The sequence below is a fragment of the Lynx rufus genome, unplaced genomic scaffold (genome assembly GCF_022079265.1).
Source record: "Lynx rufus isolate CCGP_SWC_20201006 ecotype Redwood Valley unplaced genomic scaffold, mLynRuf1.p SCAF_4, whole genome shotgun sequence".
Lineage (NCBI taxonomy): Eukaryota > Metazoa > Chordata > Mammalia > Carnivora > Felidae > Lynx > Lynx rufus.
In genome coordinates, this window is record NW_025814856.1 from 56566306 (window position 1) to 56591051 (window position 24746).

General features: G+C 42.4%; 1 protein-coding gene across 1 annotated transcript in view; it reads right to left on the minus strand.

Moving 5' to 3' along the window:
- Nucleotides 1–24746, minus strand: part of CFAP92 (cilia and flagella associated protein 92 (putative)) — a 71317-nt gene that overhangs the window by 10464 nt on the left and 36107 nt on the right. Inside the window, 3 exon segments of the mRNA XM_047095828.1 lie at nucleotides 13844–14138; nucleotides 16067–16250; nucleotides 21579–22494. Of these exon segments, the coding sequence (XP_046951784.1) occupies nucleotides 13844–14138; nucleotides 16067–16250; nucleotides 21579–22494 (1395 nt within the window).

A 24746-nucleotide genomic window follows, 5' to 3' on the forward strand; every position in this document is an offset into this window, starting at 1 on the left:
TGGGTGGCTCAGTCAGTTGAGTGTCCTACTTTGGCAAGGGTCATGATCTTATGGTTCACGGGTTCGAGCCCCACATTGGGCTCTCTGCTCTCAGTACAGAGCCCACTTCAGATCCTCTGTTTCCCCCCTCCCCCATCCCTCACCTGTTCATGCTCTCTCTCAAAAATAAACATTTAAAAAAATATCCAGATTGAAGAACACCCACTAAAACACGGAAAAATAAAAGCATGAGATATATAAGTAATATAAGATGTAAGTCATAGTGAAAATATTTAACTTGTCATTAGAATCCCAGGAGGACAGGGAGAGAGAACTTGACTAGAACAGAAGTATTTTTGAAAAGAAATACTGGGTCTAGATTTTTTTTAAATGTAAAGATATCAAGCCACAGATTCAATCAGCTCTACAAACCCATAGCAAGATAAATACAAAGAAAAATACACCTAGGAGCATCATAGTAAAACAAAAGGAAAAGGAGAACAATTTTGGGGCAGCTGGGTGGCTCAGTCGGTTGAGCATCCGACTTTGGCTCAGGTCATGATCTCAGAGCTGGTGGGTTCGAGCCCCGTTTTGGGCTCTTTGCTGTCAGTCCAGAGCCTGGAGCCTGCTTTGGATTCTGTGTCTCCCTCTCTTTCTGCCCCTCCCCTGCTCATGCGCTCACTCGCTCTCAAAAATAAACACTAAAAAATTTTTAAAGAAGAAAAAAGGAGAACAATGTTACATGCAACCAGGAGAGGACAGTATCTTAAAAAAGAGCAAAACTGACAGCTTTAAAGTGTGAAAATAACTGCCAAGCTAGCATTCTGCCAAGAAAAATGTCCCCCCAAAATTAACCAGAGAACCATGATAAATGGAACTAATTGAAACACGTCTCCTCAAAATAGGACACTGAAACAATGCAAAGGCAAGCCACGCACGCAGATACTTGTAATGCATGTAACTCATAGCTTATCTGGATTTAAAAAAAAAAAAAAAAAAGCAAGATCCAGATGAGCTGGAGGAAAAACTGCATTTGAACAGACGCCTCACAAAAGAAAATATACAAATAGCCAACAGTAGGTGAAAATAGGTGCTCAGTATTATTATTCATCAGGGAAAGGCACATCAGAATTAAAATGTAATACCAGTAAACCTCACCAGAGTGGGTAGGACTATAAAGATGGACAAATTCAAGTGTCTGCAACACTGCAGCACAGATGGAAAGCTACACTCCTGTATTTGCTGGCAGAAGTGTGAAATGGCACAACCACTTTGGAAACGTGGCAGTTAAAAGTTAAACACATGCCTGCGCTATGACCCAGTAAGTTTACTCCTAGGGTATATGCCCAAAGGGATGAGTAGATGGGTCCAACAAAGAGGATCTGTACAAGAACACCATAGCAACTTTAGCCATAATAGCCTCCCCCAAAATACCCTGGAAAACAACACAAATGGAAATCAGCAGGAGAACAAATAATTGTGGCATACACATAATGGAAAACTGCACAGCAACAAATACGTAATAATACAAATCTTTATAAATATATTTGTGTAGCAAAAGAAGCCAGTGTGAGGATGCATGCTGTATGGTTCCATTATATAAGGCCCAACAAATAGCAAGCAAACCTATTCCATGATGACAGAATTCAAGATAGTAGTTAATTGGGAAGGAGCATGGTACTTTTTGGGGTGATAGAAACCTTCTACCCCTTGATCTGTGTAATGGTTTCACAGGTATGTGCATAGATGGAAATGAATGAGGCTATATACTTAAGATATATGCATTTTACGGTATTTGCTCTAAAAAGTATTACCAGAGACAAAGAGTCTTACCATATTTATAAAAATCAAATCAACAGGATAAAGCAGTCTTAAATTTGTATATATCTAAAACATAAGCGAGCAAATATAATAAGCAAAGCCAGGAGAGAAGAAACAAATCCATAATCTCATTTGGAGATTTTAACAGACTTCCCCTAGTAACTGAGAGAAGAAACAGAATTTAAAGATCAGAATAGAGGTTTGAAAAACAAAGCAAAGTTGATGTATTTGGAACACTGTCAACAACTGCAGGATATATTTTTTTTTTCTCAAATACTCTGGAACACTTTCCAAAACTGACCTTTTCTGGATTGTAAAATATCAACAAAGGATAGAAATTATACAGAATATATTCTCCGACAGCAGTGCATAGAACTGGAAAACAGAGGTAACAAAAAGCCCAAAGTATTTGGAAATTACAGAATATACTATTAGCTAATCCACTATTCAAACAAAAAATGAAAATGGATAGTAGAAAACATTTTTAACTGAGTCATGAAAATACAATGTATAAAAATGGGGATGCACTTGATGTTCATAGGAAATTTTTAGCCAAAATAAATACACTAAGATAATAAAATGATGCATATCTGAAAATAACCAAAATATCCATCTGAAGAAATCAGAAAAAGCAGAGCAAATTCAAGCCAGAGAAAGTAAGAAGAAGGAATAAGAGCAGAAATCAATAGGAAGTAAGTATACAATATGGAATCAAAAAACAACAGAGACACTGGTTCTTTGAAGAAAATAATGCATTCGTAAATGCAATTTCAATAAAGATCTCAATCTCCCATAAACAAACTCATGTATGAAAAGCAACTTGATCTGACAGAATAGGCAACATAAATCATTTGGGAAGGGATGGGCATTTAAGCAAAGCGCTGGTACCATTGATCATGTGGAAGAAATGAAATTAGAGTCCTACCCTCATACAAAAAATACATTCCTGATAGATCCAAAATGTAAATATGATGAACAAAAATGTAAATCTTTTTAGAAGAGGGGTGCCTGGGTGACTCTGTCGGTTAAGCATCCGACTTCGGCTCAGGTCATGATCTCACGGTTCATGGGTTTGAGCCCCACGTTGGGCTCTGGGCTGACAGCTCAGAGCCTGGAGCCTGCTTCGGATTCTGTGTCTCCTCCTCTCTCTGCCCCTCCCCCACTTGTGCTCTGTCTCTCTCTCTCAAAAATAAATAAACATTAAAAAAAATTTAAAGAAAGAAAAGGGGGGTTGCACCTGGGTGTCTCAGGCGGTTGAATGTCCAACTTTGGCTCAGGTCATGATCTCACAGTTGGTGAGTTTGAGCCCCACATCAGGCTCTGTGCTGACAGCTCAGAGCCTGGAGCCTGTTTCAGATTCTGTCTCCCCCTCTCTCTCTGCCCCTACCCCACTAGTACTCTCTGTCTCTCTCTCTCTCAAAAATAAATATCAAAAAAACCTTAAATACCAACAAGTACAAATTAAGAGGGCAAACAAAATGGAGGAAAGCCCTTCAAGCTTCAGTGAAAAACAAAAAGCTCCCACCTCGACACCGAGGTGAACACTAAGGATTAAGGGAAAGTTTTAAAAGATTCCAGAGGAGATGACAGTCTAGTTAAAAAGGAAAAAGGATCAGGTGGGTATCAGACTTACCCGCAATTCTTGATTTTAGAAAGCAATGGGTTTGGTGGGTGGTGGGGGGGAGGCTGCATGCAGGGATTTGAAAGCATAATCTCAAAAACAGTTCAGGTGCTATTCAAGTGCAAAGACAATGATAACCATGGACCTGCAAGCACCCTGAAAGTTCATTATCTACAAAAACTTTCTGAAAGAAAAAAAAATAGTAAAGCAAAGGATTAAGTAGACACGACACGCACACATCACTGCAAGAATAGAAATAAGTAAAAATTTGAAGTTGGCTAGGAGGAAGACAGGACTTCTAGTACGGTGGAGTAAGGAGTCCAATCCTTCCGTCAAAAAACAATAAAACTGGACAAAACTGTCAAAAGCAACCACTGGAAATTGTCCAAAGGCACACAAAAAAACTTCGAAGTCTTTATTCACAGAAATGTGCTCAACTTCAGGTAAGAACAGGAAGAGTCAATGTCATTCCTGCCATCCCCAGCACTTCGAGTAGTTCTCCGAGGGTGTGCGAGTCAGGAAGATCACCAGCTGCACTGCCCACTTGAGTGCACACTTACTTGATCTGCACTGCAGCTTGCAAAGCCCACGGGCAGGGCCAATTATAAGCAACGACAGCAATCTCAGCAGCAAACCAACAGAGCAGGCGAGCTGCTCAGCAGACCTGAGTTGCTGTCCTACCTGGCGCAAGCAACAGGCAAGCAAACTAATGGGGAGACACAGGAAATGAAATAGCCACCTTGATATGCTCTTCATACATCGCTTGCTGCCTGCCTGCCTGCACCAGCAGAGGAGATGTGAGAGAGAGAGCAGGGGAGGGGCAGAGAGAGAATTCCAAGCAGGCCCCATGTTGTCAGCTCAGAGCCCAAGGTGGGGCTCGATCCCACCAACCAAGAGATCATGACCTGAGCTGAAATCAAGAGTCCCCCAACTGAGCCACCCAGGCGCCCCTACTGCAATGCATTTTAAATGTACAGTTTTCTTTCTTTGTTTTTTTAATGTTTACTTATTTTTGAGAAAGAGACAGAGTGCAAGCAGGAGAGGGGCAGAGAGACAGGGAGACACAGAATCTGAAGCAGGCTCCAGGCTCCAAGCTGTCAGTACAGAGCTCGAACTCACAAACAGCAAGATCATGACCTGAGCCAAAGTCAGATTTACCAACTGAGCCACCCAGTTGCCCCATAGACGTCCAGTTTTCAACCAAAACTTAGGAGACATGTAAAGAAATAGTAAATTGTAAACCTTATTCAGGAAAATAAAGTAGTCACTAGAAACCGTCCAGTAGGTCCAGCTGGTTGACTTTAGCAAAGATTTCGATGTGGCTATTACTACAAAAAAAAAAAAAAAAAAAAAACTTAAAATTATTTCAAAAATTTAAAGAAAGTATACCCCAAGTCAAGAAATACACAATCTGAGGGGTGACTAGGTGGCTCAGTTGGTTGAGCATCAGATTTCAGCTCAGGTCATGATCTCACAGCTCGTGAGTTCGAGCCCCACTTTGGGCTCTGTATTGACAGCTCAGAGCCTGGAGCTTGCTTCGGATTCTGTGTCTCCCTCTCTCTCTGCTCCTCCTTTGCTCACACTCTGTGTCCCTCTCTCAGAAAATAAATAAACATTAAAAAAAAAGACATAGGCAATCTGAATTAAAAAAAGCTACAGGAAGACTCTGCAGTTATATCGTACAGTAACTGAAATGAAAAATGCACTAGAGGGACACAACAGATTTAAGCAGACAAAGAATCTGAACCCAAAGACAGAGATTATCCAAGCTGAGGAACAGAAACAAAAGAATATTTTTTTGCATTTGTTTATTTTTGAGAGACAGAGAGAGAGAGAGCGTGAGCAGGGGAGGGGCAGAGAGAGAGGGAGACACAGAATCCAAAGCAGGCTCTAGGCTCTGAGCCGTCAGCACAGAGCCCGACGTGGGGCTCGAACTCACAAACTGCGAGATTATGACCTGAGCCAAAATCAGACGCATAACTGATTGGGCCACCCAGGTGCCCCAAAAGAATATTTTTTTTAAATTAATAGTGCCTCAAGACGTATGGGATATTAATAAGTGAACCAACATGCACATAATGGAAGTCTGAGAAGGGAGGGTGGGGAGAGAGGAAGAAGCCACAAAAAGTATTGAAGAACTAAAGACCCGAAACATTAATCTACTGATCTAGGGAAGCTCAATAAACCCCAAGTAGGATAAATATAGAGAGATCTACACCTGTACATATTAGAGTCAAACAGTTGAAAGAAAAATACAATGATAAAAATCTTAGAAACAGCAAGGAAAAAAAAATGACTCATGACTCATCATGTACAAGGAAATACGATTTAATGGCTAAACATCAACAGAAACAACAGAGACACAATGTAATAACATTTTCAAAGTGCTGGAAAGAAAAAAAAGTTCTTGGTAAATATACCATGAATTCTGTGTCCCGCAAAAACCATCTTTCAAAATCGAAGGTCAATAAAGATATCCTCTGATAAAGGTAGAATTTGTTGGTAGTAACCTGCAAATTATCAAATATACTAAAGGAGATCCTTTAAAGCTGAGAATAAATGACAGCAGATGGTAACTAGAATTTACATTTAAAAAATCACTGGAAGGGGTACCTGGATGGCTCAGTCAGTTGAGCGTCTGACTTTGGCTCAAGTCATGATCTCACAGCCCATGAGTTTGAGCCCCTCCTTGGGCTCTCTTCTGCCAGTGCAGAGCCCATTTTGGATCCTCTGCCTTCTCTCTGCCCCTCCCCCCTCAAAAATAAATGTTTGAAAAATCACTGGAAAAGATAAATATGTGGTAAATATAAAATATTATATACATTTTTCCTTCTCTCAACTTTTAAAAGACCTGACTGCATAAAACAATAATAACACCATATTTGGGGATTACTGCATATATAGATATAACAATAATAAAATAAAGGAGGGGGAGGAAACAGCTATATAGCAGAACAGTTTCTCCATTTACCCAAATAAAGCTAGTGATAATCTGAAGTAGATGGTGCTGAAGATGCATATTATAGATGAATCCTAGAGAAACCACTAGGAAATCATTTTTTTAAGAAAAAAATCCATGAAGGAATTAAAGTGGTACAACTTTATATCTGTTCAACACAAAAGGAGGCAGTAAAGGAACAACAGAGAATCGAAATTAATATTAAATATATAAAAAACAAGACATAAATCGAACCATATCAAAAATTATATTACTCATAAATGGACAAACAGCAAAGATTGTCAGACTGGACTTTAAAAAAAGGATGCAGATATCTGCTGTCTACAGAACACACATATTAGATGTAAAGGCACAGTTTGAAAGTCAAAGGGGTGGAAAAATATATAGTATGCAAACCAGAAAAGAGCTGGTGTGAGTACATTAATATAAGACAAAATGGTGTTTTAGACAAGACATGTTATTAGAAACAAAAGAGATATTTCATAATGATTAAAGTGTCAGTTCATCAAGAAGATATAATTATAAACACAAACACGCCTAACAACAGAGCCCCAAAAGACAGTAAGAAAAATTAAACAGAATTGACAGGAGAAATAGACAATTCGACCATCAATAGAGACTTCAATACCTCAATCCAATCATTGAACCTGAGAAAGGAAAATCAATGACACAGAAGACCTGAACAACACTATTGCCAGCTTATCATCCTGCCATTTATACAACATTCCTCCCAATGTCAGAAAAGTATATATTCCTTTCAAGCCTGAGGATGTATCTAGGCCATAAAACAAATTGTAATAAATTTCATTCAATAGAAATCATACAAAGTACATTTCCTAGTCACAACGGAATTAAATTCGAAATTTCTAAAAGCCACAATGGAAATTATAAAATATTTTTTGGTGAATGAAATGAAAATACTACATACTAAGTTTATGGGATGCATCTAATGTAGAGTTTAGGGGGAAATTTGTAGCTGGAAACACATGCATAAAAAAAGATCCAAATCAAAAACCTGACTTTACTCCTTAAGAAACTAGAGTCACAGGGGCGCCTGGGTGGCTCAGTCGGTTAACTGTCCAACGTCAGCTCAGGTCATGATCTCACAGTTTGTGGGTTCAAGCGCCACATCATGTTCTGTGCTAACAGCTTGGAGCCTGGAGCCTGCTTTGGATCCTCTGTCTCCTTCTCTTTCTGCCCTTCCCCCTCTCGTGCTCTTTCTCTCTTTCAAAAATAAACATTAAAAATTAAAAAAAAAAAAACTAGAATCACAAAATGAATCCAAATAAGCAGAAGGAAGAAATCATAATACAGTTTAGAGTAGAAAAACATGAAATAGAAAAATAGAGAAAATGAACAAATTCCAAAAATGTTTTTTCAGGGGCGCCTGGGTGGCTCAGTTGGTTAAGCATCTGACTTCGGCTCAGTCATGATCTCACAGTTCGTGAGTTCAAACCCTGTGTCAGGCTCTGTGCTGATGGCCCAGAACCTGGAGCCTGCTTGGATTCTGTGTCTCCTTCTCTCTCTCTGCTCCTCCCCTGCTCACGCTCTCTCTCTCAAAAATAAACATTAAAAAAAAATGGTCTTCCTGCTGTTCCTGTTTTTTCAAAAATGGTTCTTCAAAAAGATCACCAACATTGGCAAATCTTTAGCTAGAATGACCAAGAAAGAAAAATGTACAAATTAGTAAAATCAGGAGTGATAGAGGAGACATTCTACTGACTTTACAGAAATTAAAAGGATTATAGGAGAGTACTATGAACAAGTATAGGAGAGCAAACTGGAGGGCTTACATCTAATGGATAAATTCCTGGAAAGACACAAGTTATCAAACCTGTCTTAGGAAAGAGATATCTGAATAGACTTATAACAAATAAAGAGATCAAATCAGCCTTTTACCCACCAAGGAAAGCTCAGGCTTGGACGGAGTCACTGGTTCATTCTACCAAACAATGAGAGAATGAATACCAACAGTTCACTTGTTTCCAGAATATAGAAGGGGAGGAAACACCAACTCATTTTACAGGGCCAGTATTCCATGGGTACCAAGGTGAGACAAAGCTATCACAAGAAAAATACAAAATATTAGCAAACTAAATTCAGAAACACATGGATAAAAAGCCATGCACCATGATCAAGTGGGATGTATTCCAGGAATGAAAGGATGTTTTAACGTCCAAACATCAAGTAACGTCATACACCATATGAATAAAAGACAAGAACCACAATATGTGCAGGGGGAAGAAGGCATTTGACAGAATCCAACATTTATTCATGATGAAAACTCTCAACACACTAAGACTACAAGGAAACTTCCTCAACCTCATAAAGCGTACCCCAAACCTGTAGTTAATATCCAACTCCATGGTCAAAGATTGCTTTCCCCAAGATCAGGAAGAAAACAAGCATGTCTGCTCTTACCGCTCCTATTTGACACTGATCTTTTTTTTTTTTTTAATTTTTTTTTTTCAACGTTTATTTATTTTTGGGACAGAGAGAGACAGAGCATGAACGGGGGAGGGGCAGAGAGAGAGGGAGACACAGAATCGGAAACAGGCTCCAGGCTCTGAGCCATCAGCCCAGAGCCCGACGCGGGGCTCGAACTCACGGACCGCGAGATCGTGACCTGGCTGAAGTCGGACGCTTTACCGACTGCGCCACCCAGGCGCCCCGACACTGATCTTTATACTACAGGTTGTAGGCGGTACAAACGGAAGCGAAGGGAGGATTATAGAATGAAAGCACCCCCCCCCCGACACCCCATTCATGCATTGAATCCCTAATCCCCAATGTGGCTGTATTTGGGTAAGGAAGTAATTACGGTTAGATGAGTAAGAGTGGGGGGACTCTGATCTGACAGGATTAATGTCCTTATGAGAGGAGGAACCAGGGAGCCCACTGTCTTTCTCCCCACGCCAAAGAAGAGCCACAGAGAGGGGCCCCTGGGTGGCTCAGTCAGTTGAGCGTCCGACTTCAGCTCAGGTTGTGATCTCATGGTTCCTGAGTTCAAGCCCTGCGTCAGGCTCTGTGCTGACAGCTCGGAGCCTGGAGCCTGCTTTGGATTCTGTGTCTCCCTCTCTCTCTCTGCCCCTGCCCTGCTCATGCTCTGTCTCTCTCTCTCTCTCAAAAGTAAATAAACATTAAAGAAAAAAAGAAAAGAGCACACAGTGAGATGCAGCCACCTATAAGCCAAGAGAAGAGGCCTCAGAATGAGATCTACTCTACCAGCATATTGATCCTGACTTCCCACTCCCCAGGACTGTGAGAAAAGCACTTTCTGACATTTAAGCCACCCGACCGTTGTGTTCTGTATGACAATCTGCATAGACTAATGCAGGAAGGAAGGGTATCCAGCTTGGGAAGGAATAAGTAAAGAGATCTTTATCCAGGGATGACATGATCCAGTTTCCAAAGATTTCAGGATACGAAATCAATATACAGAAGCCAACTATATTTCTGTTATTGCAACAATTCAAAAATTAAAGAATTCAGCTCACAACAGCAAAGATTTCATCAGGTGTAAGGCCTGTGTGTGACAGCTACAGAGCTTACTGAAGGATATTACAGAAGACCCAAAAGAAGTCTAGACGTTCCATGTTCATGAATTACAAGCCTCAAAACTATCAATATGGCAATTCTCCCCGAAACTGATCTACATATTCAATATAAGCCTCAGGAAAATCCCCACAAGTTGTTTTTTTTTTTTAATAAATTGGCAAGGTGATCCTAAAATTGTTTTTTTTTTAATAAATTGGCAAGGTGATCCTAAAATTATATAGAAATGCAAAGGACCCAAAATAGTCTAACAATTTTGAAAAAGAAGTTAAAAGACTTTATACAACCCATTTTCAAAACTGCCTGTAAAGCTATAGTAATCAAGATAATGTGGGGCTCGTGTAAGGACAGGCATCTAAGTCAATGGAGTATAACAGAGCCTAGAAATAAACCTTTGCATTTCTCATCAATGGATTCTCAGGGACGGTGCGGGGATAGTTCATCTTTTTGAAAAGCGGTGCTAAAACGATTGGATATCCACATGCAAAAAAGATGAATTTAGACCTTTACCTTCCATTATGCATGCACACAAAAAATTGGTGAAGATGCTTTAAAGTCTAAAAGTAAGCCAAAACTCCAAATCCCCTAGAAGGCAGCACAGGAGAAAATCTTTGTGAGCTTGGGTTAAGCAGAGCCCTGAGCTATGTCACCAAAAGCATGATCAATAAGACAAAGACACTGATAAACTGGAATTCATCAACATTAAAAGCCTTTACACGTCAAGAGTTTTTCCTACCACAATTAAGAAAGAGACAAGCCACATATACAGAGAAAACATTTGCAAATCATAGTTCTGATTAAGCAACTATATCCAAAATAAAGATCTCTTACAATTCAACAAGAAAACAACCTGATTTTAAAACATGTAAGATATATGAATAGTTACCAGAGATATATAAATCATTAATAAGTACATTAAGAGATATCCAACGGGTATCTGGGTGGCTCAGTTGGTTAAGCGTCTGACTCTTGATTTCAGCTCAGGTCATGATCGCACGGTTCATGGATTCAATTTGACCTGGCATCAGGCTCCACACTGGCACTGTGGAGCCTGCTTTGCATTCTCTCTCTCTCTTTCTCTCTCTCTCTCTGCCCCTCTCTAGCTCATGCCCTCGCTCTCTAAATAAATAAATAAATAAATAAATAAATAAATAAATAAATAAATGAAAAAAGACTGACAGTAACAAGTGTTTGCGAGGATGTGGAGAAACCAACTCTTGGAGTGCTTTTTGTGATGTAAAATGGTACAACTTCATTGTCAAACTGCTTGAAAATGTCTTAAAATGTTAAATTTACCACATGACCCAGCAATTCTCTATCTAGGTTTCTACTTGAGAGAAATGAAAATACATTTTCACATAATGATCTGTATGCAAATATTCAAACCAGCGATATTCATAAGAGTCCCAAACTAGAAACAATACAAATTTCACCAAGTGGGGAATGAATAAGTAAACATGTGATACACCCATGGGTGCCTGGGTGGCTCAGTTGGTTAAGCATCTGACTCTTGATTTGGGGTCAGGTCACGATCTCACAGTTCGTGAGTTCAAGCCCCGCATCAGACTTCACGCTGACAGCACAGAGCCTGCTTGGGATTCTGTCTCTCTCTCTCTCTCTGCCCCTCCCTGCTCGCTCTGTCTCTCTCTCAAAATAAATAAATACACATTAAACAAAACTTTCAATGTGATACATCCAATCAATGGAATACTATTCATCAATTTTAAAAAGGAACTATTGATACATTCTGAGACATGGATGAACCTCAGATTATACTCAGTGAAAGAAGCCAGACACAAAAGGTCACGTGTTGTCTGATTCCATTTACATGAAATGTCTAGAAAAGGCAAATCTGTAGAGACAAAAAGTAGATCAGTGGTTACCTGGGGCTGGAGGTGGTAACAGGGATTGACTTCAAATGCAATAGGGAAAAATTTTATGGGGATGGAAATGTTCTAAAACTGGATTGTGTTGTACACAACTCCACAAATTTGCTTAAAAATTACTGATTTATATACACTTACAATGATTAAATTTTATGGTATGTAAATTATATCTTAGAGTAAAAATAGAAAAATTAAGTTATGGCTGGGTTTCAATGATTGATTATAGCATGGATAAGCTACTTAAGGCCATTTGAAATTAGCAATAACTAAGATAATAGAAACAATATTTCCAAGTGGTTTCAATAAAATACAGATGATAGGAAGATATTAATTGTACAAACATATTACAAAATTCTGTACAGGCATATTTTTATAAAATCTTCAAGGCCCTGTGTTAAATGCCATTAACAAAACAGTGTTAACCCATAAATGAATGTGATACATTTGTGTACTTGAATGCATGTGTGCACAAGTGTGTACCTGTGTAAGTGCATTGAGAAGGTAGAATAAGGGGGTCAGAGAAGACTGCTCATAGTCTCAGTGGTTTGACTTTTTTCTAGGACTGTATCTAGGTCTTGTTCTGAAATTTCTAAGACATTTCAGGCAAATAACAATCGCAACATACAATACATGTAACACTTTACAGAATGTGGCCAAGGATGTGTACAGAGGAAAATGTGTAGCCTTTCTTATTAAATAAGGAAGAATAAAAATGAATGAAATAGTCAACTCAAGAAGCTAGAAAGGTGCAGCAACTGTGGAAAACAGTATGGAGGTGCCTCAGAAAATTAAAAATACGACTACCATATGATCCAGTAATTCCACTACTGGGTATTTACTCAAAGAAAATGAAAACACTAATTTGAAAAGATACATGCACATCTATGTTGACTGCAGCAGTATTTACAATAGCCAAGATGGGGAAACAGCCCAAGTGTCCATCAACTGATTAATGGATAAGGAGATGTGGTATATATGTACGATGGGATATTACTCAGCCATAAAAAAAGAATGAGATCTTGCCATTTGCAATAACACGGATGGGGTTAGAGAATATAATGCTAAGTACAGTAAGTCAGAGAAAGACGAATACCATATGATTTCTCTTATATGTAGAGTCTAAAAATAAAGCAAATGAACAAACAAACAAAAAACAAATAGACTCTTAAAAACAGAAAACAAACTGGTAGTTTCCAGAGGGGATGTGAGTGGAGGGATGGGTGAAATAGATAAAAGGGATTAAGAGGTACAAATGTCCAATTATAAAATAAATAAGCCACAGAGATTCAAATTACGACATGGGGAATATGGTCAATAATACTGTAATAATGTTTTTTGGTGACAGATGGTGACTACACTTACTAACGATATGCCAATTATACTTCAATAATAAAATTTAAAGAATCTAGAAAGAAGAGAAAAAGTTTTAAAAGATGATAAAAGATAAAAGCTGACATTAATTAGAAAACAGACCAGAGAAAAAGCAGATTGATGAATCCAAGAACTGGTTCTTTTGAAAAAACCAAAAACCTCAACACAAATGGGAAAACAACCTCTTTGCTGGTTTTCATAAACAATATCCACTTGCAAAGCTCACAAACTTCTTTCTGAACTTTTCTCTCCCTGGAGATTGGGGGGAGGGAGGTGCTTCACACAGACCATGGGCGGACAAGTTCAAGTCACACCTTGGATGTCAGTGTTTTAAGCCTTCTTGGTGGCTGTGGAGGGAGGGAGATTTTCCTTAGTGCCCAGCCTTCAAGGTGAACTCCGGGGCCAAGGTAAAGGTGACAACACCTAAGAGCGTTCCTTTTCACTTTCAGGAACGATGGGTACCTGACAGCTGGGAGTGAACGCTTCTGACCTGGTTCAGCCCCCAACCCGGCACCTCTTATGCAACCTGCCTGGGATCCCAGGAGAGTAGGTACAGGAACTGGTCCTCTGCCCTGTATCCCCGTGGTGACTGGACAGCCCAGGTGGGGCGAAGGCCTGGGACCCCTGACCCGGGGAGGAGAGAGTGCCCACCTGGATCAGGCTGCGCTCCTGGCCTCTGTTCTTTAGCACCATGGCGTTCCGCCACTGCAGATACTTCTCCTGGTGGGCTTGGATCTCATAAGCGAGGTCGGATTTCTGACCTCGGAAGTCCGCGAGATTGGGGGTGGGAGGAGTTGGCAAGACCAACGGCTTTCCATCTGTGAGGCCTTGCGAAATGGGCAGCCCCAGCTCTTGGCTCAAGTCTTTGACCATGGCGGAGGATGGCAGCAGGTCTCCTGTGATCACCTCCCTGAGTTTGCTGCTGTGATAGCAGATGCAGTAGATCCTGAAACGCAGAGGGCCCCCCCACCCCGCAACACAGCCTCGTCTAACCTTTCAAGATGGGCGAAAGCGGCCCCATTTCACAACACCAAAGGGAGCTCAGAGGTTGGCCAGCTGGTCCCAGATCACAGACCTCATACACGCAGAGTTTAGACTCCACTCGGACGAGCCCACAAAACGCAATGCCCCCTTTCCGCTCTCCTCCCAGCCCCCAGAAGTTAAGGGCTTTCCACAGTCCACTCTGATTATTTTTCTGCTACCGTGGCCTTATTCCACGCCTGTCACCAACCTGCGCCCCATCAGGGTATAGCCCCAACCAGCTAGCTGGTCAGGGGTGTGGATCTCAGAGCTCCTGCCGCAGGAGGAAGGCAGTACACACACAGCCTCGTGTCTCCGCAAAGCTCAGGACTGAGCGGCCACCACCCACGCCTCCCCCCACGTCCCCTGCCCTGAGACTCCTCCTCGCTGCCCTCTCCCGGGGGGGCCGGTGCACCTTGGGCACTTGGCTGACGCTGATGTTCTACAACATACACATAGCAGCTGTTACTTGCTGCTCACTGTCTCTGACACTCCCAAGGTCCACTGCGAGGGAGCATGCCTGAGGATGGCGGGCTCTGCCTCTCACCCGCTGAGTTCTCTGGCCACCATGGGACCTTGCAGATGGGAATAAAGCCACGATGAGGGCAGCTGCCCAGGATGCAGCCAGCACTTCACAAATAGCGGTTTTCTGCCCTTTCCCTAACACCCCCCCACCCCAGCTACTTCCTGTCACCAGCAGGGCAGGACAGGGCAGGGTCCAGCCTCCTCTGACTGACTGCCAAGGCTCTGGACACCCCCATGTCCCAGCACCTCCCCACCATGAGCCTGAGGCCCACTGCACACACGACCCTTCCTGAGTTGCAGCTTCGGCCTACTGCTTCAGGGCTACCCTGCCTAGCCCCTCAGGCAGACCCGCGCGTGGAGAAGGGGGAAATAATAGGACTAAGTCCTCTTTCTCCGCGTCCGGGCTCTCTCCCTTCCTTTCTCTCTTGCCTCTGCCCTCTCCTTCATTAATATGTTCAATCAGCTGGGCGCCACGTCTCGGCCACGGCTGTTGCTGCTTTTAAAGGTATAAAAAGACAGTCGGTACCCCTGCCCCAGACGGCAGTGAGAGGACTTGTCCACCTGATGAATGCCCGCTCACTGACGTTCAAGGTCAGCCTTTCCTGACCTCCCGAAAGAACCAGCCACGGTCCTTCGCTGCCCCCACGAAGCCCGGCACAGGCTGGCCAGGGTCCCAGGAGCCCCACCGCACTATGCTTTCTCCGTCTCTGCTTCCAAACTGGGTGTGCCTCATTGGGCCCCACTGCTACCGGGCAGTGGCTGTTCCCTACGTGAAGGGAGGAGGTCCTCCTGGAGCACGAGCCGTGCTCAACCCGGCTGGAGGAGCACACAGCTTCCCAGGGTTGAGCACAGATTAAGGCATGCCCTGTTTAAGATCTAGATCTTTGGAGGATGCCTTTCTGACGGTGGCTTTCTGGACAGGCCACTGGGGAAGAAGCCAACAAAAGCAAACATCCAGTTGCTAGAGACAACTGCTTCAGGCCTGGTGGATCTGGTTCTGGTCCTCATCACTCACTGGGAAAAGGGGTTTTATCCCCCCCCCCACTCACTGCTCACGCTGTTCTAGGCTATTATTCCCCAAGAGCAGCAGAGAGCTTCATGTAACCCGTGTTCAAGTCAACCGCCCTCCCTTCCCCAGTGCGATTCCAAAACCCCATTGGTGGGGGGGCATGACAGAAGCTCGGGGTCCCTCGGAACTGTGCTCCACTCCTGGTTCGACTCCTTTGGGCATGAAGAGTATCAACAACTGCCCCTGGAGGGGCCCCCCCACGAGGCCCCGGCACCCGCCCCGAGGGAGGGGACCTTCATCTCTGTGGCAGCCTGACACACCTGGTCAGGGCCTGGAAGGTCTTCTCTGGAACGGTGTTGCGGACATAGAGCACCGAGTGCTTCATGAGCTGCGACAGCGGCTTGAAGAGGTGCACTTGGTACAGGACGGTCTCCAGGTCTGCGTACAGGCGGTGGCGAAACAGTAGCGCGGAGTTGTAGAGCACCTTGCATTTCCCGTGTTCTGCTTTGGTGTTTCTGCAAGGAGCCCGCAGGGCGGGGCTTTACCAGCACCGCTCTGCAGGCCCCCAGAATGCTCCGCGGTTTTGCCCTTTGGCAAGAGCCTTTTCCTTTTCTTTTCCCTTTCTTTCTCTTTTTGCTTGTTTAAAAACACACAAGCAGAGGGGCGCCTGGGTGGCTCAGTCGGTTGAGCATCCGCCTTTGGCTCAGGTCATGGTCTCACAGCTCGTGAGTTCGAGCCCCGTGTCAGGCTCTGTGCTGACGATCCTACTTCAGATTCTATACCTCCCTCTCTCTTTCTCTGTCCCTTCTCTGCTCATGCTCTGTCTCTCTGTCTCTCTCTCAAAAATAAATAAACATTAAGAGGTACAAACTTCTAGTTATAAAATAAATAAGTCACAGGGATGTAATGTGCAGCACAGGGAATAGAGTCTATAATATTTAATAACTTTGTACAGTTACGGACGGTAATCCGATCTACCATGGTGATCATTTTGCAGTGCACACAAACATCAAATCACTGTCCTGTACACCTGGAATATAATATTGTAAGTCAGTTATAATTCAATTAAAAAGAAAAGAAGACTTGGGGCGCCTGGGTGGCTCAGTCGGTTAAGCGGCCGACTTCGGCTCAGGTCATGATCTCGCGGTCCGTGGGTTCGAGCCCCGCGTCGGGCTCTGTGCTGACAGCTCAGAGCCTGGAGCCTGTTTCAGATTCTGTGTCTCCCTCTCTCTCTGCCCCTCCCCCGTTCATGCTCTGTCTCTCTCTGTCTCAAAAATAAATAAACGTTAAAAAAATTAAAAGAAAAAAAGAAAAAAAGACTTATGTCCACGTAAAAACCTGTACGTCATTGTTCACGGCAGCTTCATATGTAAAAGTCAAAAACTGGGAATAACCAAAAGGTCTCTCAATAAATGGATGGTTCAACTGTGGTACATCCATTTCATGAAATACTAATCAGCAACAAAGACGAATGAGCTATTGACATACACAAAAGCTCGCATGGACCTGTCACAATCTATACTGAGTGGAGAAAACCCAATCTCCTAAGGTCATATACTGTATGATTCCATTAATATGCAAGATTATACACAGATGAAAAAATTAAGGAGATGGAAAACAGGACAGAGAAAGAGGGTGGAACTTCATTAGCGTAGTGGTCATACAAATTTGTATTTGACCAACTGGCACAGACAACACACACATTGTATTGGTGTCAGCGTCCTGGTTTAGATATTGTACTGTACTTAGGTAAGATGTAACCACTGTGGGGAAAGGGTCTGTGAGATCTCTGTGACATTCTTTAAACTTCCTGTGAATCCATAAGTATCTCAAAATAAAAAGTTGAGGGGCGCCTGGGTGGCTCAGTCGGTTGAGCATCCGACTTCGGCTCAGGTCATGATCTCACGGTTTGTGAGTTCGAGCCCCACGTCAAGCTCTGTACTGACGGCAAGGAGCCTGGAGCCTGCTTCGGATTCTGTGTCTCCCTCTCTCTCTGCCCCTCCCCTACTCGTGCACTCTCTCTCTCTCAAAAATAACCATTAAAATTTTTTTTAGCAAGTTGAAAATGTACACAGATTTTTAATCCAGCTGGAATTGATATGTGTGAATGGTTTGATGTAGGAAATTATTTTCCTTTTTTCTTCTGGATAAACAATTATCCCAACACCATTTTTTGAAAAAATTTTCTCCTTTCCTCAGTTTTTTTTTGCCCACTAGAGGTACTTTTCTTTTTTATTTATAACGTTTATTTATTTTGAGAAAGAGAGAGAACACGAGCAGAGGAAGGGCAGAGAGAATCCCAAGCAGGCTCTACACTGTCTGCGCAAAGCCCAACACGGGGTTTGAACTCACAAACTGTGAGATCATGGCCTGAGCCGAAACCAAGAGTTGGTCACTTAACCCAACTGAGCCACCCAGGCGCCCCCCAGAGGTATTTTTCAATTGAGATTTAATTCACAGTCCATACAATTCATTCGTTTAATGTGTATACTTCAATCGTTTTTACTCATGAACCATGAGATTATGATCTGAGCAAGAGTCAGATGTTTAACCAACTAAGCCACCCAGGTGCCCCCCTAGTGGCTATTATAATCTTGTTATAAAGTTATATACTGTTTAGCGTGGATATATAGTCTCATTTACCTTGGGCATTTACCTCGGAGTGGGGCTGCTAGGTCAAATAGTAACTCTTTTGAGGAACTGCCAGACTATTTTCCAAAGTGACTACACCATCTAATTCACCTAATTCTTACCAGCAGTGAATAACAATTCTGATTTCTCCACATCCTTGTCAACACTTGCTATAATCCGACATTTTTATTCTAGCCAGACTAGTGGGTGTAAAGTGATATTGCGTTATGTAAATTCACGCTTTTAATGCATTTAAAATTCATTCCCACTGATTTTTCAATCTGCATATGTCATATGTCAAGTTACCACTTACATGTAGGTCTCTTTTTGGATTTTCTATTACATCCCATACATCTGCTTGTCTATCCCTGAACCAATACGTGATCTTAATCACTGTGGTTTTATCATGAGTCCCGATATCTAGTAGAGCAAGTTCTCCCATCTTGTTCTTATTCAAGAATGTATTTTTTGCAGGCTGATGTAAATTCATAAATCAGATTTTCAAGTTCCATACTTTTGAAAAAGTGGCATTTTTAAATTGATATTGCATTGAATCTATATATCCAATTTGGGGATAACTGACACCTCTACATTATTACGTGTTCAAATCCATGAACATGGTATGTCTCTTCACTTATTTAGGTTTTCTTTAATGTTTCTAAAAGTTCCACAGTATTCGTGATAGAGGTCTTCCACTCCTTTATGTTGAATTTATTCATGCAAATTTCATATTTTTATGATACTTAAAAGTATTAACTTTTTTAAAAATGACTTTTGTATGTAGATAGTATTCAGACATTCAATAGATTTTTACATTAACTTTTATATCCAGAAACCTCTAAACTATCTCCTCTGAAAACATTTTTATATATTTGGAATTTCTTGTACATATTTAAGTTTACTGACATAGTTTACAATGCTTATTTCAATCTCTGCAACATCTATCAATCATTTTCAGACTTTCTTCTTTTCTAATGTAAGTATTTAAGTCTATAAAGTTTCCTCTAAAGAACACTTTAACATTACCCCACAAATTTAGATATTATACTCTTTTCATTAGTGTTCAATTCAACAATGTCTAAATTATATTACAATTTCTCTTTTGACTCATGGGTTACTTGGAAGTATTTGCTAATTTCCAAGCATGTAAAATTTTTTCTTGGTTAGTAATTTTTTATTTGTAGTTTAATTTAACTGGGGTCCATGAACATACTTTATATCATTTCTCCTACTGGGAAAAAACTGTTCATTGAGATACAAGATCATACCATACCCCCCGACTTAGCCAAACTACAAAATTTGAAGTCATAGTCCCTGAAACTGCCCTGATTTCTGATACCAACTGAAGTTCAGGGGGTTCCTAATACCACCCCCAGGCTCACCGATTATTCAACGTATTGAAAGCTGTTATACTCACACAGCTTATTACAGGGAAAGGATACAGATTAAAATCAGCCAGAGGAAGAGACATAGGGCAGGGTACAGGATGGTTCCAAACACCAAGATTCCATTGCTCTTTCCTCATGGAGTCAGGATGTATCACCCTTATGACACTGATGGGACAATATGCAGAGAGAAGTTCCCCCAAGCCCTAGTGTGTAGAGTCTTATTTGGGCTCCATTACAGGGACATGACCAATTTACTGCTTGATTGCCCACATGGCAATCTCAGTCTCTAGACCAACCAACACTGCAAGACCAAAGCCCCAATCCTAACTCACACTGTTGGTCTATCTGGCATGGTCAACCTGTATCCTATGATTATCAGGTGAGGCTGGTCCCATTCTAAGATCTAGTGCAGTCAGCCCCCATCCTAAACAAAGGCACTTATATACGGTATGACATATGTCACCTCCCAGAAGCCAAGGAAGGGCAAAGGCCAGACCTTTTAGGCAAGGCCAGATTCTTCACCACACACTGTAAGTCTGCCCTTTTTAATTGTAACAATTCAATGGTTTTGAGTATATTAACAATGTTGTGCGATCGCAAACATTAATTCTAGAAAATTTTCATCACCCCAAAAAGAAACTGTACCCATTATCGGTCACTCCCCACTTCTCCCTCATGCTTCGCCTGAGACCTTGGGAACCACTAATCTTCTGTCTCTGTGGATTTGACTATTCTAGACATTTCGCATAAACAGAATCATTCAACATGTGGCCTTTTATGCCCAGCTTCTTTTACTTGGTACGTTTTCAAGCTTCATCCATGTTGAAGTACGTGGATCAGTACTTCGTTCCTTTTTCATGGCTGAACATTATTCATGTGTATGGATATATCACATCTTGTTCATTGGTTGCAGCACATTTGGCTTGTTTCCACTTTGTGACTATTATAAATAATGATGCTGTGAACATTCCTGTACAAGTTTTTGCGTGGACTTATGTTTTCAGTTCTCTTGGGCAGGTAACTAGACATATTGCCAGCTTCTCCACAGTGCCTCTTGGCCCACTAGCACATCAAGACAGGTCCCCGCAGGGCCGCTCTTCCCTCCTGGGTGGATGTACTCAACCTCAGGACTACCTGCTATTGTCATCATCTGGGTCCTGGGGCATCTGAACTCCAAAGACAGAGAGAGGGTGTTCCCAGACTTAAACAGGGAGGTCCTTTTAACCCGAACTAGGATACATGCAAATAATGAAAGGAAAAGAGAATTGTCAGGAAACCAAAACTAAAGAATGGAAGGACCATAAGGGGCCACCTGCTCTAGCCCCGAATCAGACACTTGAATTGCCTCTCCAATATCCCCACTGAGCAGTCATCAGGTGCTCCTGGAGGCCATCAGGGAAGGGAAACCCTCTGCACCTGAGGCAGCTTTCCCAGCCCCAAAATAATCAGAAAGGCCTTCCTTGGGGTGAGTTGAAATCTATTTCCCTGTAGTGTCCATCTTATGGCCATATAGAACATTCTTCTCCCTGTTAGCCAAGTAGGCCCCTCAGAAGTGTGAAGGCAGACCCATTTTCCTCAACCACCCTCTCTTCCAGATGCCCCTAAAGTCTTCTCTTCATCCAAAGGCAAGCAACTGCTTCTGTGATCAAGGCCAAGTACAGAGCCCTGTAAAGTGCTTTACAATAAACCCCAAGAGGAGCTGAATCAGCATATCCTTCTCACAGATGAACATACTGAACCTGATCCTGGCTTCAAAAGATTTCCCCACTCACTCAGCATCCGGACATGATGACTTTTACATGAAACACAAAACCACGCACTCACCGGCTTTGATGGCTGTCCCACAGCCGCTTTAAACCTTGGTCAGCCAAACCTTCCAGAATGAGAAGATGGATCTTCCCATCCAGCAGGTGGAAGCCAGTGAGCACATCCAGGTCCTGCCTTTCCTGGATCCTCATGTGCATCTTAAAGGCAGACAGAATCTGCTGGATGTTCCCAGCAGAGTAGGCGTCCAGATCAAGGGCCTTGGCATTGATCATGGAGATGTCCTGCAGCAGGCTGGAGAGGAGGGAGATCTTTCTGGAGTCAAACACGAAAATGATGCGGCCAAACAGGGTGCCTGTAAGTTCAGGGTCAGGGGCTTCGGCGCTGGCCCGCAGTGGCACTGCAATGTCCACCCGCAGCTTGAGCTGGGAGTTGGCTTCAAGGTAGTTGCCCATGGGCACTGAGCTGTGCTGAAAGCCACCTGGGGGGAACCGAAACCCCACAACCTTCCTGCTCCTGCCATCCCGGCCATGGTGTGTGGGCTTGGGCTCACACCTGTGGATGGGGACAACCAAGTTCAAGTACTTGTGGCCAAGGAGAAGGTCAGCAAAACTGACCTTGGCAACCCCATAAGGGTCCCATATCTTGTTTTGGGATTCAAAGGGGTTGTTCTCTGTCTCTTCCGGAGAGATGAGGGCCTGGAGGTTGAGGTGTGAATCCAAGGGGTCATCCCCAAACAGGGTGGGCTTCCGGGAATACTCTTCTAACTTGCGGTCCCTGTCGTGAACCTCCACAACCATGGGGGGCCCCTCCAGGTATTCCCTCAGGTCACTGGGCTGCATTGGCCCAAGAAAGATGACATTGATGTCCTGGAAGTAGATGTGTACTCCATGGGGCTTCCCCTCCGTCTTGTGAACTGGAGTCTTAAAGAACTTGTACTTGCAGTACACGGGGGTGCACAGCCTCTAGGAGAGAGTGAGGTGACGACAGATCACCAGGATGCAGTGGCAGTCACCCTGCCTCCTCTTTAAAGGAAGAATCCCACACGGGCTCAAATCCTAATGTCGCATTTGTCACCTGCAGCCCCTGTGGCCTGGATTTCCTCATCCACAAATACTGATGAAAAGCCTGCTCTGCCAGGTAATCCCTGGGATTAGGTGACATATATGAAAGCATCAGGATGGTGGCTGACACAAGACAAGGGCTTAATAAGTATTAAGTCACTATTTCCTCCTCCCAAACTGAGTGTCATGAAGACAGTCCACGTGCATTTTGCACACCTGTATTTTTACTTCCAAGCCCAGGGCTAGGTGCAGAAAAGGCGGAAGTAAGTGGTTTTTAGAAAAGGTAATCCGTATTTCCCAGACATCCATCTGGAGGGCTGGCATGGGCTCACCTTCAGCATATCACTAGGTATTCAAGGAGAAAGATACAAGGTGAGGAAAGGCTCAGAGGTTTGGGGCTTAAGAGGGCATGGAGAATGAGATGGAAAGGAGGGACAGAAAACAGGGAATCTTGCAACTTTTAACCTTGGGGCTAAGATTTTATTATCAAAAGTTATCCCTTATGCAAGTTTATGATCTGAATCCATACCCCAAGTGTACTACTTATTTTACACAGAAACTGAAAATTTACTTTTAAATAATCCTGGGCTGGTATGCTCCCAGGTACCTGGGAGAAGCAATCAAGAAACCTAGAGAAATCCACATTCAACCTTGGCCTCAAAGAATCCCCACAGATAAAGTCCAATTAAATGTGAGCTCATAGTAAAAAATCACAAAATAACTAAGGTAAAAGGTACTACTAGCAAAATTGGTTGCACAAAGGCATAAGATATTAGAACGATCAGATACATATAAACTAAATATATTTGGTTATGTGTATAAAAAGGAATATCAAGGTCAAATCTATTGTATTTCAATTTACTGGTGATGAATAAAGATATCACCTAGAATACCATAAAGACATAAAATGCCTAGAAAGAAATGCAATAAAAGATGTGTAAGACCTGTACACACTGAAAACTACAAATTATTGCAGAGAGAAATTAAAGAAAATCTAAATAGAGAAATACAGTTTTCATGGTCAGAAAAATGCAATTAATTCTAGATGAATCATAGACCTAAATACAAAAGCTGAAATTTTACATCTTCTAGAAGAAGACATAGGAGAGAATCTTCATGAACGAAGGATAAGATCTCTTTGACAGGACACAAAAAAAGCACTAGTTATAACAGCCAGAGTTAATAAAATGGACTTTGTCAAATAAAGTCAAGTCCTCAACTGGCATAAAATATGGGCAATACCTAAACATCTGATAAAGGACTTGTATGCAGACTATAAAAAGAACATCTATAAAACAATAATAAAAAAGAAAAATTAAAACTGGTCAAGATGAACTTTAAAATTTGGCTAAATGGAGTAAGCACATCCGCCACGTATCTCCCGGTGAATGCAACCAAAAACTGTAGACAGAATGCATGGAGCTGCTGTCAGAAGTCTCTGGAAAGTAAAAGGTAATGGGCAGATTGCAGAAAGAGAACAAACTCAAAGTACAACCAATCTAGCTGTGAGTTTCCTGGATTTTATCTTCCTCCTGTATGTCACAGACTGGATTCAAAAGGAAGCCTGAATCCCAGAATTGTGCACCAGGCATTGACAGAGCTCTAAGAGAAGCCCTTTCTTTCTGTTCTAAAGAATGGGAGGAGGGACTCCCCCCCCCACCCTGCTCCCCCGCCACTACAGGATACAAAGAGTAGAGGTTGGGGAGGATCTCCTGTTGTTTTTCTCTCCTGGCCCTGCCCTCATTCAAGTTCAAGTTCCAACGCTGCAATCTGATGGCAGTGGCAGCAACTGGGCAGGCACTGAAAAATCTTTTGTTTGTTTTTTGAAGGTTTTAAGTAATAAATACACCCTATGTGGAGCTCAAACTTACAACCCCAAGATCAAGAGTCGCATGCTCTACCAACTGACCCAGCCAACCACCCCAAAGGCACCTAAAAATCCGAAAGAGGGAAATCCTCTTTGACCAAAGGAACTGTGATACAAAGTGTGTGGCACACCCTCGCTATTGTTTTTACTCTACATATCTTCCCACCACCTATTCTCAGAAGCAGTCCAAGTCCCAGGAAAGGCATGTTAGAGTGGAAACACTAAAGATACACCTTTCAAGCCAGCAGACCAGGAAGAGGATTCCTTAGGAACTGGAGAGTGTAGA